The 19,219-nt window shown below is 41.7% G+C and overlaps 1 protein-coding gene across 1 annotated transcript; it reads right to left on the bottom strand.

The window, feature by feature from the left end:
- Positions 1 to 5,475: 5,475 nt before the first annotated feature.
- On the bottom strand, positions 5,476 to 11,749 carry LOC140453185 (glutathione S-transferase A-like). The gene is made up of 6 exons (XM_072547681.1): positions 11,505 to 11,749; positions 11,312 to 11,377; positions 11,024 to 11,129; positions 9,649 to 9,767; positions 8,741 to 8,829; positions 5,476 to 5,796 (listed from the first exon to the last, which is right to left on the bottom strand). Exons 1-6 carry the CDS (start codon positions 11,670 to 11,672, stop codon positions 5,664 to 5,666), a joined length of 681 nt encoding a protein of 226 aa, XP_072403782.1. The 5' UTR covers positions 11,673 to 11,749; the 3' UTR covers positions 5,476 to 5,663.
- Between the last annotated feature and the right edge of the window lie 7,470 nt (positions 11,750 to 19,219).

Raw genomic sequence — 19,219 nt, 5'->3', positions numbered from 1 at the left:
TCACTGTATAATACTAACACAGGTCTAAGACAACCCTTTGGTTCTTGAGGGGATCGCCCCTCAAGTTCCAATTGGAGGTAGGCATGGCTCATATTCAATTCAGAAAATATAAAGTATCAGACTGAAAAAGAACATTTTATACAATTTTGTGAGATGTCCCATTTCCAATTCAATGGAATTGCTCCTCCAGTTTGCTGCATACAATGTAGCATTCTAGGATTTGTAGCTTATAGTCTTTATTTTCCACCCTTTCAGGCTGTGTTCTCTCTTCCTGGTTTTCTAAATAATCTTGAGTATTTGTAATGGAACACAACTGATCCTGACTTCACCAAATTGCGAAGCATGACTGGAAAGCAGCATTATTTATTATTGAATACCAAAAAACTCACGGTGTACATAGGCTGGTCCCAGCCTGGGACAGACAGTTCTGCAAACTAATCCTTGGATCTGCTATAGAAAGGGCTCAGGTGATGAGTTCCAATGGAGCAAGCCATTCCCTGATACCAAGGGAACTCATAGAGAACAAGTTGCATGGGAAGGTTAATTATGATATACCATTGTCCTTGTAGAGACTATCACATCCCTCCCCATTCGAGTCAAGGGTTCCCCTTCATGCCTCTGAGGTTGGGGCCTCTTCCATTGTTTTGCCCATGGCCCTATTCCAGTTGCTTTCCAGCTCTGGTTGAGAGGTGCATAATAAGTGGACAAAAGTCTTTTCGGTAAAAACCGTCAAAAAGCCATGTTAGGGCACTCATCCTCTGTGGCATATCTATCAGAACAATCACCTCTGTGGAGGGTTCCCAATGGAGGGGTGGATTGTGTTTTTTTTTGCAATCTTCACCCTGATTTTGACCATGCATGACACCAGTGCGTTTCGGTTTGAGGATAACCTCTGGGATCCCTGGAGAGCTATCACTGAAGTTCCTTACATAAACTGTTTCCCCCCCCCCCTAATAATTTTTGAAACCTAGGAAACATTTCAACTCCGCTGTGTTTTTTTGAGTCAGACCCTCCTTTTACGGCTTTCACCTTCTCTTTGACTGGGTATAATCCATCCAAGACAATTCTGTATGTTTCCTTGTTTACCTGTAACACTAATTTTTAGCCAGCTGCTAACCTCAGGAAATGCCATAAGACCTCCTTCAAGTTCTCCATACATTCCCTGCAGTAGCACCTGAGATTAAAACATCATCCAGATAGTCTATTACTCTGGGCAATTTGGTAGATATTCTCCATTACCCATTGAAAGGTGGTATAAGATACACCAAAGAGCAGGTGAGTGTCCTCATACAGACTTTCGTTAGTATTTATAGTAACATACTTCCTGGATGACCCCTTAAAAGTTCCAACTGGAGGTAAGCATGGCTGATTATCAATTTTGAAAATATGTGCCCTCCAACCAGCTTTCATAGAAACCCTACAGTGTGGAAGCATGTCATTCAGCCTATCAAGTCCACACCGACCCTCTGAAGAGCATCCCACCAAAACCCACCCCCATAACCTATCCCTATTACTCTGCATTTCCCATTGCCCCTCGACCTAAACTGCACATCTTTGGACTGTTACAGGAAACTGGAGCATGTGGAAGAAACCCACACAGACATGGGGAGAATGTGCAAACTCCACACAGACAATCGCCCAAGGGTGGAATCGAAGACAGGTCCCTGGCTGTGAGGCATCTAACTACTGAGCCACCGTGACGCCATGCACAGAAGACCTGGGTGGGCGGTATCTAAGTGGGAAACTTTGATCGCCAGTATATAATACCCACCAAGCACAAAGCCACAAAGAGTTTTCAGGTTTTACAACTAGAACTTCTGGCTCAGCCTATTCAGTAAATTGTACTAGGTGTGATTTCTCTAGGTGCTCCAATTCGATCTCTACTTTGGCATATTGACATTTAGGTTGGGCTTCTGGGTCTCTGTAGACCTTGGCTTCTGGGACCTTTTATCTTCCCAAGGTCCTTCTTGGGACACTTCGAGATATTTCCCAATGACTTCCAATAGATTGCCAGTACCGATTTTAAAGGTCTGTTGCCAATCTATGCGGTTTTTCTGTAACCAATCCTTTCTCAAAAGCTTGGGTCCTGGCCCTTGCACCACTATTAAGGGAATCGGACTGTCTGCTCTCCAAGCGTAATCGGGGGTTACAATGGTCCCAATAATACATGAGGGCTCCCTAGTGTGAGTGGCCAATCTAGCCTTGTTATCTTACAGGCTTAAAAGCAAGATGCCCAAAGGTTTCCTCCTCAGTAATAGATACAGCATCTCTATGTTTATCTCCATGGCTTTTATCGTAATTGGGGCCACTTTGGGAGTAGTGAGACAATTTAGCTGTACCAGTTCCTCATTCTCAGGCTGACTTATTTGCAAAGCCTTGCCTTGAGATGGCTTCACCCTTCAGCCCAGGGTGAGGGGTACACATTTCTCCGGTTTCAATAATCTTGTCTGTAGCAGACCCTATGACTATTACGATGACATGATGTTCTTGCTTCTCACTGTATTGTGGAGAAACTTCCCATCCAGTTCTGAAACCTTGTGGCCTCCGACTCCAATTGTCTTTCCTTGGAAACAAAGGGAGCCATGAGTATTATCGAGCCTAGGTTCTGTGGTATGGGGGTGTTGCCCAAGGCTGAAGATGGTACTGTCTATGGGCATCTGAAGCTGTCGAGCCCCTTTTTTCCCATGTTTTCATGGGAAAGGGACAGTTTTATTGCTTTCTTGAGGTTCAGATCAGGTTCAGTCAGCTTCCGTTGGGTTGCAGTATTACATATGATTCCATAAACTAAGCAATCCCTTAACATTTCCCAAAGTGCTGACCCAGACTCACAGGACTCCATCAATTTCCACACTCTCGTCAGGAATTCGGGGATAGGTTTCCCTTCCGTTGGATAATCAAGTAGTCTGGAGTCTTAGACTTCTTCATAAAAAGTAATACTGTATACTGAAGTCAGTACAGACTGTAATCTCTCTGTACCCATTTTGGACATATATCTCAAAATATTTGAGAGTCAGTAATGAACCAAGGACTTCCCTCTATTGTGGAGTGTTATCTCTATCACTTGTTTAGAATTACTGGAATAGTCACTCTATTCTGTATTCATCTTCCTGAAAGAGAACTGCCCCTACTCCTATGGCACTCGAATCAATGCCTACTTTAAATTCTTACTTAAAGTTTGCAGTTTCAAACAAAGTTTCACTTGTTTAAACTGCCTTCAGATTTCCAAAAGCAGTTTGATAACCCTCAGCTCATTCTAACTTTACCTTCTTTTTCTACAGCAGGTCTGTCAATGCTGAAGTTTGTGATGAATGGTTATTAAAACGCTTAATCACTCCCAAGCAGATTTTGATTTCCTATTTTGTTATGGGGATGGGGAACTGTGCTGCTGCTGCTTCTACCTTTGCAGCCCTGGGCAATATTTATCCCTGTCCCACTACATGCTCTTGACAAGTTACTCAGAGCTAGAGTCATAAAATCATAAAATTCCCACAGAGTGGAAACAGGGCTTTTGGCCCAACAAGTTCACACCAACCCTCTGAAGGGTAAACCAACCATACCAACTCCCATAATCCATTTATCTGCAGTTACTCCTGACTAATGCAACTAACCTACACATTCCTGAACTTTACGGACAATTTAGCATGGCCAATTCACCTAAACTACATATCTTTGGAAGGTGGGAGGAAACCCACACAGACATGGGGAGAATGTGCAAACTCCACACAGGTAGTTACCCAAGGCTGGAATCGAACCCAGGTCCCTGCTACTGAGAGGCAGCAATGCTAACCACCGAGCCAATCTGAGCTGAGCTCAGGGCTCAGTGTTTATGAGATTGCCTATTAAGTCAGCTGACTGTCTCCCAGGTGTCAGTGTGCATTAGGAGGTAACTTATGTAAACACCACAATGAGAAACTTTTTGTTATCTGATACACTTTTTTCTTATATGTGCAACAGGTCTGGGCCATTTCAGAGTTCAGATTTGATACTGGCATAACCCATCAAGAGTTACAAAAGCAGAATTTTCTTACACGTGGGCAGTCAAGGATAACTGGCAGTACCTCTCAGTAATGTATGTTCCTTCACCTACCCCATCCATTCAAACTTACAACTGAATTAAATCTTGTTGCCACATTAAATTTTCAGTGGTCAATGCAGAACCTAGGGGAGGCCTCCAGCCTGAGTGCAAGCAAAGCCAGGGAACTGCAGGTACAGCTACTAGGCTCTATTAGTTGGTTGTCTAGCAGGTCATTGAATTCCTCCTATCTGTGGGCCAGCTTTTCTGAGCCCAGACTCTAGGGTTAATGGTCTATGAAAGTGCCTCTCCCACACCCAATTATTTTGAGCACAGCCTTGTCTGCCACTGCAAACCCTTAAATGCACTAAGAAACCTTGTTAAGCTTGCTCCTTGAGCTACACATTTACTCATCAATGAGAGGCCTATACTTGGTCTTTCAATACAGATTTTTTTTTAAAAAGGAAGAGGGTACAATGCACCTCCTTTCAATTCATGCACCTGGCTACCCTCTCCCTGTGTTGGTGGCAACAGGCCTGCTTGTCATCTTCTCAACTACAGCACCACTTTGCTATGCTCCCATAATACAGCTGTTGGCTTTGTTTTACTCATGCTGAAGTCTCAGTTAGCCTCACCAGGACCATGGCAGAGTACTTAATAAAGGACTGTTTTTATTTTTCTGCCTTTATAGTGTTTCAGTTTATTTTCCTGTGCTTTGAGCCAACACCAGAGAGTTGCAATACTACAATGCTTTTCATTGTGTTTGGTGACAAATAAATCAAATCATTAAAGTTGCCTATTGTGCAGCTGTAACCCCCTGGTCTTTGAGGTGATTCTTATTAAGAATGTAGAGAGGTTTGAAACTGCTACAAGACAATAATTTAACTGAGAACTTTACAAATGTTATTTCTTCTAGAGTTGAGTATCTACCAACCAGTTACCTTACCCTGTCACATTCATAGTCTTATGGTTCAGTAAGGTCACCCCTCATTCTAAAACAGTACTAAGTATAGCCCCTACTTCTGTTCATACCTAGGATCCAACCTCGTGCACTTGCTGTTGACTACCTCCAATAGCAGAATAGTTTTCCTTAGGAAACCAAAACTGTTCACAGTATTCTGTGTGCGGTTTAATCTATGCCTCCAATAGCTTCATTCAGACTATTTTTAAATACTAAGTCCCTTTTGCCTGAACATATGCCAGAAGTGATTCAAGCACAAATAATCCCAATTCCTACTTTGGAACCATCCCCATCTAAAATATTCTGCCTGCCAGTATGCTTGCAAAATGTTATGCATATGAACACCACCACCACTTGCTGCACTTCCCAAAGTCATAGCATATCCAGTAGCACATCGACAGGAATGATGGTTCATACAGGAGGTTTGACAAAATCTTGAGGTGGAATGAAATACCTCTTTTTTCCCCCATAGGGACCAATGCCAAACAAATATTCAAAATCATTAATGTGGCCAAATGCTATAGATTGTTTAATGTGCATGGATGCACTCAAAAACATGCCATTAAGTTTTAATGCAACAATAACAAAAGTGACAAGCTAATCTTTAAGTAGTACTCCAACAGTTAATAAATTGTTTAGGCCAACAACATATGGGATTCATGAATGCAGAATTCAAGAACTCTACAAAACTCAAACATCTTTCAAAATATCCATGGTTGGAGGACTGTCCTTCCAGTGGGGAGGCCAGGAAGCCTGAATGCTTGGCCGCTCTTTCACTTTAGTGTAGTATTCCATCAGCTTGGGATATTTGTCTGTTGATATTCTAAAACCAAAATTAAGTCATTAGCATTCATGGCACAGCCTTATTTTTTCCACCAATCTCTCCCAACCCTCAACTGGAGCAAAACATTACAATACTGTCTTGTAGGCAGCTATTTTTGATGGGAAAAGACAAGTTTAGATTAAAACAACTTCCATAAAAGAAAGATGCCAATGTTAAAATACTAAATTCTTATGACTGGGAATGCAGTTGGCTTGCAACCAACGTAGTACAATCAAGGTTAACAGCACAACTGCATTGGGATTCATGCAGAACAGACCAAAAAAAAAGAACCAGATGGGTCTTTAGAATTGACAGTTTCATGGCCACCATTGCTGGATGCAAGCTTGACCAAGGGAATTCAAAAGGGCATTCTTATGGTGCAGTGGTAGTGCTACTACCCCTGGGCTGGAGGCTGGAGTTCCCATCCCACCTGCTCCAGAAGTGTGCAGAAACATTGAATGGGTTATTTGGACAGGTACATGGCTAGGGAAGGTTTAGAGGGATTTGCACAACAGATAAAATGAAACTAGTTCAGCTTAGGAAACCTGCTTGACATTAGAAAATAGGTCACATTTGAAAAAAACTAAATACAAATTCAACAACTGCTGAGGGGTGTGAACATGCACTCGCAGGGAATACAAGTCTGAACATTTGGACTATAGATCAGTTTAATCCACTACCTTTTGGTGTGGTGGAAAGTAGTGCTCAATGAGCTTCACTACCTCCAGTGAAACATCTGTACTTTAAATGTATTCCAAATTCAAATCTTGAAGTGATTTGAAACAGTTCAAACTAAATAAGGTAGAATGGAACATTCAAGGAGACCAGAGAGTCAGTCTGAAGGAAGTAGGTTAAAGGGGGAATATGGGATTTTCTAACACCTTAGAGCCAGTGCATTTATTATTTTTCTTTTCAAAAAGTAGAACAGGCAAATTTCAGACATTTCATTCATAGAATGTGGTTTTATCACTTTAAAAATTAGATAACTTACATTAGATTAGATTTAGTGTGGAAACAGGCCCCTCAGCCCAACAAATCCACACTGACCCTCTGAAGAGCGACCCACCCCTTCACCTAACACTATGGGCAATTTAGCTTGGCCAATTCACCTAACCTGCACATTTTTGGACTGTGGGAAGAAACCAGAGCACCCGGAGGAAACCCACGCAGAATGTGCAAACTCTACACAGACAGTTGCCCAAGGCGGGAACATTTATTGGCCAACATTTATTGCCCTTCCCAATTGGATGGAGGGCAGTTAATGGAATCAGCCTCATTGAGTCTGGCCTACACCTGACTCCAGGCTGAGTAAAGACAGTAGTTTCTTTACCTGAAAAAGGACATTTGCAAATCAAATGGGTTTTTCTGACAACTGGGTTGTTTCATGGTCACTGAATTCAATAAAGATCTGAAATTGAATCTAAAGTTCATCTGCCATAGTGGGTTTTGAACCAAGATCCCCAGAACATTACTTGTACCTCTGGAGTAACCATCTTGTGACAATACCACTAGGCCAACCCCTCCTAGAGGGCAATAGTAACCATGATTGATTTTACTTTAAAATTAAAATCAAAAAGGACATTACATGGAGAAGGAAATAAAACAAGGTAAAAAACAGTTGGGCAAGACTAGGGTTGAGAGAATCAACACTTTCCCTGTGGGAAAGATTTTCAATACTTAAGGAAGCAGATTTAATTGTTGTGACATCATAGGTAGCAAGAACAGACATATGCAGCAAGTTTTAGACAGGAGAGAAGGGAGACTGGACTAGAAAGCCTATTAACTATCACCTACTTTAAAAAAAAGTAACAAAGTACTCTACAGACAAAGTGAACAGTCAATTAGAGAAATTATACTGCTTCAATATAGTTAGCGGAGAAAGATCAAAGTTTGATGTCAGCCACATTTAATCACGAAGGAAATTAAATAAAAATCTAAATTTTGACTGGATTAATTGCACTTGTATTTTCTGAAACTATCTAGGGGGCAATATAGTACTATTGCACCAATTAAAAATTCACTGGAAGTAGTATTTTAAAAAAACAGGAGGGGGGGGGGGAAAAGAAGGTGGGAAGACCTGCTGCTGTCAGTGAAGTTAGCAAGAACATGCAGTTTCAAAGTTTTGGCCATTACATTTAACCAAAATGGTACTGCATACTAATAAAAGCTAGTGCACATAAAGTCAGTGGACAAACAATATATAGAAAAGCCATTTACAAAACAGATGGTCAGTAGATAGCAAGTTCTCAAATCAAAACAAAATGAAGCCTGCATTACAGCTATAAGTGAAAGCATTAGCTAACTATAAAAGTTACATTTGACAAGTCTAAGGTGTTCAGATCACTTAGAAAATTGGCACAAGGTAGGAGAGAAAGGAATTAAAGGATAATGCATAGACCAAAAAAAAAGTATTTCAATTCTTTTTTTTAAAAAAGTGAAAAGTCAGCTTTATTTCTAGAGGGATGAAAATAACAAATCTTTGTTAGACCTCAAGAACATGGTTATGTGGATTAGAGATTTGCCAGAACACCAGAAATACAAGGTTTACCTATCAAGGATTAACAACCTTAACTACATTTGTCAAGAAGAGGCAGGCTCAGATCTGATATAAAAAAGTGATCCCCTTTAAGGGATACCAGACACTTCACTTTGTAATGCAGGCATCAACCCAAGATTGTTACAACAGCAAAAAGAAAAGGAAATTCAGAATTAAACATCTTCCCCACGATAGTCCTCACTCCCACAATAATTGAGGTAGTGCTACAGATGCATTTGGAAGGAGAAAACTAGATACCCGAAGACAAGTACAGGATTTTAACTGTACAAATGGAAGAACACAAGTGTCTGAAAGACCTGTTTGCTGATCATTCTCATTTTTAGAAAAGACGACTAATTGTCAGTCAATTGGCATGCAATTAAACAACAGCTATTGGTATCAACATACCCAAAGCGAACAGCATAGGCCACTTGTGGGAAGAACATTACATCTGCCATTGTGAAGTTCTTCCCAGTAACAAAGGAGTCAGGACCCAGCTAGACAAAAGAAAAGAGAAAAAGAGAAAAAGTTTAAAATCACGTGGACAGTTAGGAAACTGGCCACATTGTAAAAGCTGAAACTTTTTTGAAAAATATACTTGCACCACCTGACTACACTTTAGAACCTGCATTAGCATTTTATTACTGTAGCAATAAAACAAACCCACAATAAACTCCAGCAATTACTCCAAGATTCAGAGGATAAAACAAGTTGGTCATCTCATTGCTTCAACTGCAGTAAAATCAAATCTCGGGGAGATTTGCTGGGGATTACCCTTCTTTTCTTCTCTTTCTCCCCCCACCCCCCAAACATTTGAAACTGGCAAGATAAAAACTTCAGTCTTCTGCTTCGAAATCCTGGATAACCAAATTTTAATCACCTGATTTTCTTAAAACCTGGTCAGCACACATTTGTTTAGTGACTCTAGACTTAGTTTGATTATAGAAGGATTTCTAGCAACAGTTTATAGAAAGGCAATACTTTAGTCATCACAAATCAACGAGGCCAACTTCCTAAAAAAGAGGAAGAAGGCACAATCATGAACTGCCCTCAAATCACTCATGCAACAGCAAAGAGGCCAAATTTCTATAAACCATTATTGTGAATTTCATTTTTGCATACACCTTCACAACCCCATATGTACAAATGAAAGTTTTGCTAGACCACTTGTGGCATGTTCACTCAAGCAAGTCAACTACAATGGATTCATAAGACAGCTGTCATGGTTGAACACAAACAAGCAGTACCAGAGTGCTCCAGTTTACTGAGCTACTTTACCTTCTACTCAAAATAGGAGTGTATTGATTCCTCTTTACCTTTTCAAGATATCCTTCCCACAGCATCAACTCTTCATTCAGTGCCTTTTTGTTCCTCTCCACAGCAGAGTCATGACGCTCATTTTCTGGAACTCTCCAGTTATAATAGATCACAGCACCTGTAAAATGCATATTGGCATGGACTGGTGATCAATAATCACTAAAAGTTGGAATTTTGACAATACAAAGTAAACACTGCTAGGAATACTAGAATAGAGCTGGGCAGCTAGGTTAATACAACTACTGCAGTTCTTAACATAGTAAGGATAATGCTCAAGGTGGTGTCATTACAGAGGCAACAAAATGGATCAAGACCAATTAGCAGGAGGTAGTGTAGAAATGGAGAGTGCATTGATTGGAATATTTCAGTAGGACATCTGTTCCCCATGATCCCAGAATGACACCTAGCTTGATATATATTTTTCACTGAATCAATTTAAAAATGGAGATTGCACAATACCAGATAGGGTGGGAAACAAAAATGTGTTAAAATAAGAGTGCAATGAATCCAGTTCCACAAGGTGCATTAAAAATGCAATTGGCCAGACTTCAGAAAAGGTCTTGTTTACTTTTATGGAGAAAATAGCATTGAGAGGAGACTGAAGTAGGTTAGTCCATATGGTGTTCTTTGAGAATGTTTTTATTGCACAGGGGGAAAAAAAAATCAGCTACCAACTGAACAGAAGAAATGATCACTTTCTCTTCCTCCTACTCTAACCACCATAGACAATGTACCTGAAGGAGGACAACTTCTGACAGATTAAGATCTCATGCTAGAATAGTCTCAGTTCCACCTCCCAGTCCTGAAGGAGACATTGCCACAACAGCTCCAATAGTTGTCTTAGTTAAGGAGCGCAGTTAGGCAATATCCATATCCCATGAACAAAACAACAAAAAAACTTCTCAGCTTAACAGGCAAGTCTAGCAGGTTCTCTCTACTCAAATGTAGTTGGTTAGTACTGAATAGATTGTTTTAGCTCACTAAAAGGAAAAGTTCAGGCAGTGTGGTAGCATCTGTGGAGAAAAATAAGAATTTTAGATGAAGGGTAACTTGACCTGAAACATTGTGATTACCAGCTGCAGATGCTACCAGGCCTACTGAGCTTTTCCAGCAATCCTGTTTTACACCACAGTTCTTATATTCTGTTTATCTCACTGTCTAGCTTCCATGCCAGTGAGGAGGATACATTCAGTCATTCCTGCTGCAGCACCAACCCCAGGAAATTAAAATAAGAAAGCTTCCCCCCTCAGGTGCAGCCATTAACAAGAGTAGCAATCAAATTTACAGTTGGTGACTCTGGAACATTAGCCTGCATATTTAAGGCCAGGGTAAACCAAAAACAGTGGCAACAACCACTAGCTCAGAGAATCGTACCTAGTTTATCCTGCAAGGTCAAGACCTCATGCATTCTCTGGTAAACAGCAGCCTGTTCGTCCCCAGCGTCCGGAATCAGCTGGGTACCTTGGGACTTGAACTGGTTCTGCGAGAGAAAAAAAAAACAAATTAAGACACCAGCTGCATTGAGAACCTCAAGGTTAAAGGAGCCTGCCCCCAAATAGGACAGTAGGCTCCAGCTGCAAAAATAGTTGGACATTTGGAAAATAAATTCTTTCGAAATCTTTGCGCGCTTCGAAGATTTCCTCCTGTAGCCCTCATTCTTACCTCCAAATACAGACAGGCTCCAAAAGATTCGTTCAAAATTGTATCCCCATGGCGGAAACTGGGCAACTGTAATACAATTAACAAACTGTTAATTTTCGCATAAGATATTTTTATTACAAACAAAAAAGAAAACACGCTGCGCTAAAGCCCGTAACCTTTCCGCGCCAAGAAACACAGTTCCTCAATCGGTCACCTGGCCCCTTGGGTTAATTGCCAAAACTTCGGACGATTTATGCTCCATCCTTTCAAAGGACAACAGCTTCTGTTCGTATCCCTGTAATTTCTTCTCTTCCAAGGCGATCATGATCCTCCAGCAGGGTGGGGAACCGGAGCCCCAGAATAAGAACATCGTCTCAGCCATTCTCCACCTGACTCTACCTACCCAGCCGCTCCCTCACAGCTCTTTATATATTCACACTGTCTGAACACTCCGTTCACAATTGCCAGAGCTGACGCAGCTCACTAACTACCACACTACTCCCAGTGCAGCACCATCTAAAGGCTAGCAAGCATACATGGGATGTGGTGCAAAGTCCAGCATTTATTTTCCATCCCATCCCTAACGGTGCCTTCTTAAACCACTGCTGGAGTTGGGGTGTAGGAATACCTCTCGTTGTTGTTAGGAAGGGCATTTCAGGATTTTAACCAAAGAATAAATATTAATTCTATATCAAATTGCAGCGTGGGATCTTACATACATCTGACAGCAGACAGCAGATAGCTAAAAGGGAAATTGTCATAACTAGCTTGGCAGTTTTGAAGATGTAATAGAAAGGATGGATGGGGGAAGTGCTATTGGTGTGGTGTTCAAGGACTTTCAAAAAGCAATCAATATAATTTCACACAGCAGTCTTGTGAGAAAGCCATTTCTCATAGAATAAAGGGACAGCAGATACATTTGTTGAGTAAAAGTAAATAGAGGGTAGTAATCAATGAATACTTTTCTGGCTGGAGGAAGGTTTGTAGTGGAGTTCCCCAAGTGTCACTATTATGACCTTGCTTTTCCTGATATATACAATAATCTCAATCTCGCTGTACAGGGCAGTTTCAAAATTTGCAGATGATTGAAACAGTGAAGAGGACAGTATAGAAAATCAAAAAGATATAATCAAGTTGATGGGGTGTGTGGACTGGTGGCAGATGAAGTTCAATGCAGAGAAGTGTGAGTTAATGCACTTGGCAGAAAGAACATGGACACAATATAAAATTGTTCCAACATTGCAACACTCCCATTGTACTGAAATGTCTGCCTAGACTATGCATTCCAGTCTTTGAAGTGCGCCCTGATCCCACACCCTTCTTCCAACTGAGGCAACTAAAGACTGTCATCTCATTTCATAGGCTTGTAGGTCACCACAGCAATGGAGTTACATGTTACTGCATCCTTTCACTACACTTCTAAGGCAATCACTTCAGGAAGTCTGCAACACAATAAATGTTAAGTGAAAACCATAATGTTTTCAAGGATTATTGTTCATTGTTGTGGTTGCTGGGAATTTGTGTTGCAGACATTTCGTCCCCTGTCTAGGTGACATCCTCAGTGCTTGGGAGCCTCCTGTGAAGTGCTTCTTTGATGTTTCCTACGGCATTTATAGTGATTTGTACCTGCCACTTCTGGTTGTCAGTTCCAGCTGTCCGTTGCAGTGGTCGGTATATTGGGTCCAGATCGATGTGCTTATTGATTGAATCTGTGGATGAATGCCATGCCTCTAGGAATTCCCTGGCTGTTCTCTGTTTGGCTTGTCCTATAATAGTAGTAATAGTAATATTTCAGATCTCCAGCAACCACAGAACTTTGTTTTGACACAGGTTTCCTAATTCACACTGGAACCTGCTGGACCAGAAAGCTCGGATTTTGTGGCAGTTGCGTGCAAACTTGTTTCTCAAAGATAACAGCAGGGAGGTGGAGGGTTTGATGTTATAAAGAGATTTTGCATGGAACTGTTTTGAAAAAGTATCATTGGATTCAAAATGTTAACACATATGCGGCCAAATCTGCTGAGTTTCTCCACAATTTCTGTTTTTGTTGCACCAAGCTTTGCTGTGCTAAATGATAAAACTATATGAGAAGTTGCAGGGAAGATTGAAACCATTCATTTGAGTAAGCTAATACACTTTAGTAGTTTAATGACAGGGTATTGTGTAGAATAAGATTCTTATGAAGGACTTCAGACTGCATAAACAAGTTTTTTTTTGGTTTTAATAAAACAAAGAACTGTGAATGCTGGAGGTCTGGGACAAAGAAAAACAGAAATTAATCAAAATGTTAACTCTGTTTTCTCTCCAGATACAGCCAGACCTGCCCAGTTCCCCAGAAGTTTTCTTCAATTATAACAGGTTCGTTGTACAAGCTGTAATATAATTCCACCCTGTCCCCCACAATATAATACTCCAAAATTAACTTCACCTGACAAAGGAGCAGCGCTTCAAAAGCTAATATTTTTAAGTAGACCTGTTGGACTATAACTTGGTGTCATAAAATTTAAGACTTTGTCCACCCCAGTCCAACACCAGCATCTCCACATCATGCCTAAAAACTTCTGACATGAGATTCTGATTCCCCTAGAAATACTTTAACTATCATTATTGTTGAGAAATTGTGGATTGACTTTCAAAGCTGTTCCTCACTTCCATTTCTTCATTTTGGAACTAGGGTTGTTGAATGAGATGCTTCTTGGCTAACTAGTGGCAGAGATTTTAAAGGTACAGGAGAATGTAGCATCACACTCCCAACTTCCTTACCAGCCTGTTTCTTTCCAGTCATTTTGGCCAAATGGCTGGGGAGGATTGCTTCTCCCATCACCCATTTCAAGCCTCATGCTTGAACCAGCTTTGCCAATTCTGGCTTGTCCCCCACACTGGGTAACTCACCACTCCCCAATCCCATCCCTTCCCCCAACACGGCAGCCACATTTCCAGCTTACTCCCTCAATGCCACAGTTTCCCAAACCCAGATCCACCACCAATTGTCAGTGGCCTACTTGTCAATAGAGAAAGTGAGAACTGCAGATGCTGGAGGTCAGAGTCAAAAAGTGTGGTGCTGGAAAAGCACAGTAGGTCAGGCAGCATCTGAAGAGCAGGAGAGTCGACATTTCGGGCATTAGCCCTTCATCAGGAATGCCTGATGAGGGCTTACATGCCTGAAACGTCGACTGTCCTGCTTCTCCGATGCTGTCTGACCTGCTGTGCTTTTCCAGCGCCACACTTTTCAACACTAATCGCTGACCCAAGGTGATCTAATGGTGTTGAGGTAGGGTTCATACTGAGTTCAAGTTCCAACTGCTACCATGTGAATTTTCTCCCCATAGATGCTGCCAGACCTGCTGAGGTTTTCCAACAACTTTTGATTTTGTTTCTGATTTCCAGCACCCACAGTTCTTTGTTTTTTTTTGCCTGCAGTAGCAAGTCCAAACAGTTTGATTTAAAGTTATTAAAATCACTGACATGTGAATAATCCTAAGAGACAAAGTTCAACCGAGGACAGCAGCTTAAAACCTACAACTAGTATTTAGAATCTACTTTGTTATCTGAACAGTACATGCAAAATGCTGCAAGACATTAAAAATATCTTAGCACCATAGTCATACTACACATAAACTGACCCGTCGATTCAACCAATCCATGCTGAAAATAATTCCAAACTAAATTAGTCTCAGCTGCCTGCTCCAAACCTTTCTTATTCATGTATCTATCCAAATGTCTTTTAAATGTTGTAATTGTATTTACATCCACCACTTCTTCTGGAAGTTCATTCTACACACGAACCATCCTCTGTGTAAAAAAATTTGCCTCTCATGTCTTTTTTAAATCTCTCTCCTCTCACCTTACAAATGTGTCCCCAAGGCTTGAAATCCCCCATCCTAGGGAAAAGTCAACTACCTCTATCTATACCTCTCATTATTTTATAAACTTCTGTAAGGTCACCTCTCAAACCCCATGCTCCAGTGAAAAAAGTTCCAGTCTATCCAGATTTTCTTTATAACTCAAAATTCTTTTAACAAATCACAACTGAGATAGCTATCTCACCATCTCAGCAAAACAAAGAAACATTGAAAATAAGCCATTCAGCCCTTGGGGGCTGCTCGGTCATTGAATATTATTATGGCTGAACATCCAACTGTTCTGAAACTGGAATTTGCTTATCCTAACATCAGGAGAGTAAAGTACTGCAATTGCCAGCTGAATTCCAGCAGAAGTTATGTATTTCTTGTGTTAGATTAGATATACATGAGTATATATATAGACAGCGCTGGCAGAGTTCTACACACATAACCCAGAGATCCTTGGATCAAAAACTTGGTTACAATTTCACTAACATAACGCAGAAATATCTGCCACAATAGTTTAGGGCTCAATGATAGTGCCCTACCTTGGGAGTCAGGAGTCCTGAAATCAAGTCCCAGTTGCTCCAAAGGAGTTTAATTTTTTTATAGAATCCCTAGTGTGGAAACAGGCCCTTCAGCCCAACAAGTCCACACCAACTCTTTGAAGAGTAACCCCCCCCCAATATCTTTGCCCCTACCCAATATTTACCCCTGACTGATGCACCTAACCCACAAATCCCCAAACACCATGGGCAATTTAGCATGGCCAATTCATTTAACCTGCACATCTTTGGATTGTGGGAGGAAACCGGACCTTGTCCACTTGGCCCAACAAGTCCACACCGACCCTCCAAAGAGTAACCCATCCAGACTCAGTCCCCTACCCTATTACCCAACATGTCCCCTGATGACCACACATCCCTGAACATTATGGGCAATTTAGCATGGTCAATTCAACTAACTTGCACATCTTTGGATTGTGGGAAGAAACAGGCACACCTGAAGGAAACCCACACAGTCACGGGGAGAATGTGCAAACTCCACACAGACAGTCACCCAAGGCTGGATTCAAACCCAGGTCCCTGGCACTGTGAGGCATCAGTGCTAACCACTGAGCCACTGTGTCGCCCTAATCAGGACTCTGTCATTATAAAACAGTCACCATTGGCAGTGCCAGTGAATATTTTGACAGTGTTTTTTAAATTAAGTAATCAAATGTTTAAGATGCAACTATTGCATTATAAATCATTTTGGATCTGCTAGCCCATATCAGCAAGATATGTCGGTGATAATCTTTACCAGATGGATGCACAACACTCTACTGTAGTATGTGACAGTAGGGCAAGTGCTGAGATATGGAGTAGAATCTACATGCTCAGTGGTTAGCACTGCTGCCTCAAAGCATCAGTGACCCAGGTTCAATTCCAACATAAGGAGACTGTCTGTGTGGAGTTGGCACATTCTCCCTGGGTCTATAAGGGTTTTCTTCAGGTGCTCAGGTTTCCTCCCACAGTCCAAAGATGTGCTGATTAGAGAGATTGGCCATCCTCAACTGTCCATTGTGTCCACTGAAGTGCAGACTAGGTGGGTTAATCATGATAAATGGGGGGTTACGAGATTAGGGTAGGGGTTGGGTCTGGGTGGGATGACTCGAGCTGAATAGCTCTTTCCACAATGTGGGGATTATAATCTCTGATTCGTATTCAAGTGAATACCACAATAAGCATCATAACTGGAACCCTCCACTCAACACCTCTCTCCTGGCTTCCTATTCCCCACTAACATCAGTCACTAATACATCTGCCGACTTACAGAAACCCACTAGCTGGTTGCAACCATCCATAACCAAACTCCATCTCACGATGACCTGTTTAATGAATGTACTGCTGGCTCAGAACCCCATTTGAAACAACCCTCCGAGGCAAAAGCCTATTCCCCAGAAGAGCCGTTGGACTTTGAAACATGAACTCTAATTCCCTCTCCACAGCCACTGCCAGACTTGCTGAGTTCCCCCACGCTCCATTTTAATTCCAACCTTGTCCTCAATCTGCAATTTGAGAGGGAGTGGGTACAATCGGAAGTGACAATATTTCAGTTGAATAAAGGGAAATATGGAGCTATGAGGGAGCAACTGGCCAAAGTTCAATGGTGCAATACCTTAACAGGGAAGACTGTGGAGGAACAATGGTGGATATTTCTGTGTATAATGCAGAAGTTGCAGGATCAGTTCATTCCTAAAAGGAAGAAAGATCCCAGGAGGAGACATGGGCGGCCGTGGCTGACGAGGGAAGTAAAGAAACATATAAGGTTAAAAGAGAAAAAGTATAACTTAGCGAAGATAAGTGGGAAAACTGAGGACTGGGAAGCTTTTAAAGAACAACAGAGGATTAGTAAGAAGGAAATACGCAGAGAAAAAATGAGGTACGAAGATAAACTGGCCAAGAATATAAAGGAGGATAGTAAAAGCTTTTTTAGGTATGTCCAAGGCAAAAAAATGGTTAGGACAAAAATTGGGCCCTTGAAGACAGAAACAGGGGAATATATTACTGGGAACAAAGAAATGGCAAAGGAATTAAATGGGTACTTCAGATCACTGGGGAAGACACAAGCAATCTCCCTGAGGTAACAGTGGCTGAAGGACCTGAACTTAAGGGAATTTATATTTGCCAGGATTTGGTGTTGGAGAGACTGTTAGGTCTGAAGGTTGATAAGTCTCCGGGACCTGATGGCCTGCATCCCAGAGTACTGAAAGAGGTGGCTCGGGAAATCGTGGATGCGCTGGTGATTATTTTCCAGAGTTCAATAGAATCGGGGTCGGTTCCTGAGGATTGGAGGGCGGCTAATGTTGTGCCACTTTTTAAGAAGGGTGGGCGGGAGAAAGCAGGAAATTATAGACCAGTTAGTCTGACCTCAGTGGTGGGAAAGATGAGGGAGTCTATTATAAAGGATGAAATTACGGCACATCTGGATAATAGTAACAGGATAGGACAGAGTCAGCATGGATTTATGAAGGGGAAATCATGCTTGACTAATCTTCTTGAATTTTTTGAGGATGTAACGCGGAAGATGGACGAGGGAGATCCAGTGGATGTAGTGTACCTGGACTTTCAGAAAGCTTTTGATAAAGTCCCACACAAGAGGTTAGTGAGTAAAATTAGGGCGCATGGTATTGGGGGCAAAGTACTAGATTGGATAGAGAATTGGTTGGCTAATAGGAAACAAAGGGTAGTGATTAATGGCTCCATTTCGGAATGGCAGGCAGTGACCAGTGGGGTACCGCAGGGATCCGTGCTGGGACCGCAGCTTTTTACAATATATGTAAATGATATAGAAGATGGTATCAGCAATAACATTAGCAAATTTGCTGATGATACAAAGCTGGGTGGTAGGGTGAAATGTGATGAGGATGTTAGGAGATTACAGGGTGACCTGGACAAGTTAGGTGAGTGGGCAGATGCATGGCAGATGCAGTTTAATGTGGATAAATGTCTGGTTATCCACTTTGGTGGCAAGAACAGGAAGGCAGATTACTACCTCAATGGTATCAAATTAGGTAAAGGGGCTGTTCAGAGAGATCTGGGTGTTCTTGTCCACCAGTCAATGAAGGCAAGCATGCAGGTACAGCAGGTCGTGAAGAAGGCTAATAGCATGCTGGCCTTCATAACAAGAGGAATGGAGTATAGAAGTAAAGAGGTGCTTCTGCAGCTGTACAGGGCCCTGGTGAGACCACACCTGGAGTACTGTGTACAGTTCTGGTCTCCAAATTTGAGGAAAGACATTCTGGCTATTGAGGGAGTGCAGCGTAGGTTCACGAGGTCAATTCCTGGAATGGCAGGATTGCCTTACACGGAAAGACTGAAGCGACTGGGCTTGTATACCCTTGAGTTTAGAAGACTGAGAGGGGATCTGATTGAAACGTATAGGATTATGAAAGGACTGGACACTCTGGCAGGAGGAAACATATTTCCGCTGATGGGGGAGTGCCGAACCAGAGGACACAACTTAAAAATACGGGGTAGACCATTTAGGACAGAGATGAGGAGAAACTACTTCACCCAGAGAGTGGTGGCTGTGTGGAATGCTC

Source organism: Chiloscyllium punctatum, chromosome 26, assembly GCF_047496795.1.
Source record: "Chiloscyllium punctatum isolate Juve2018m chromosome 26, sChiPun1.3, whole genome shotgun sequence".
NCBI classification, from domain to species: Eukaryota; Metazoa; Chordata; class Chondrichthyes; order Orectolobiformes; family Hemiscylliidae; genus Chiloscyllium; species Chiloscyllium punctatum.
Note: the sequence above shows the minus strand (reverse complement) of the source record. Positions and strands in the feature narration are given on the sequence as shown.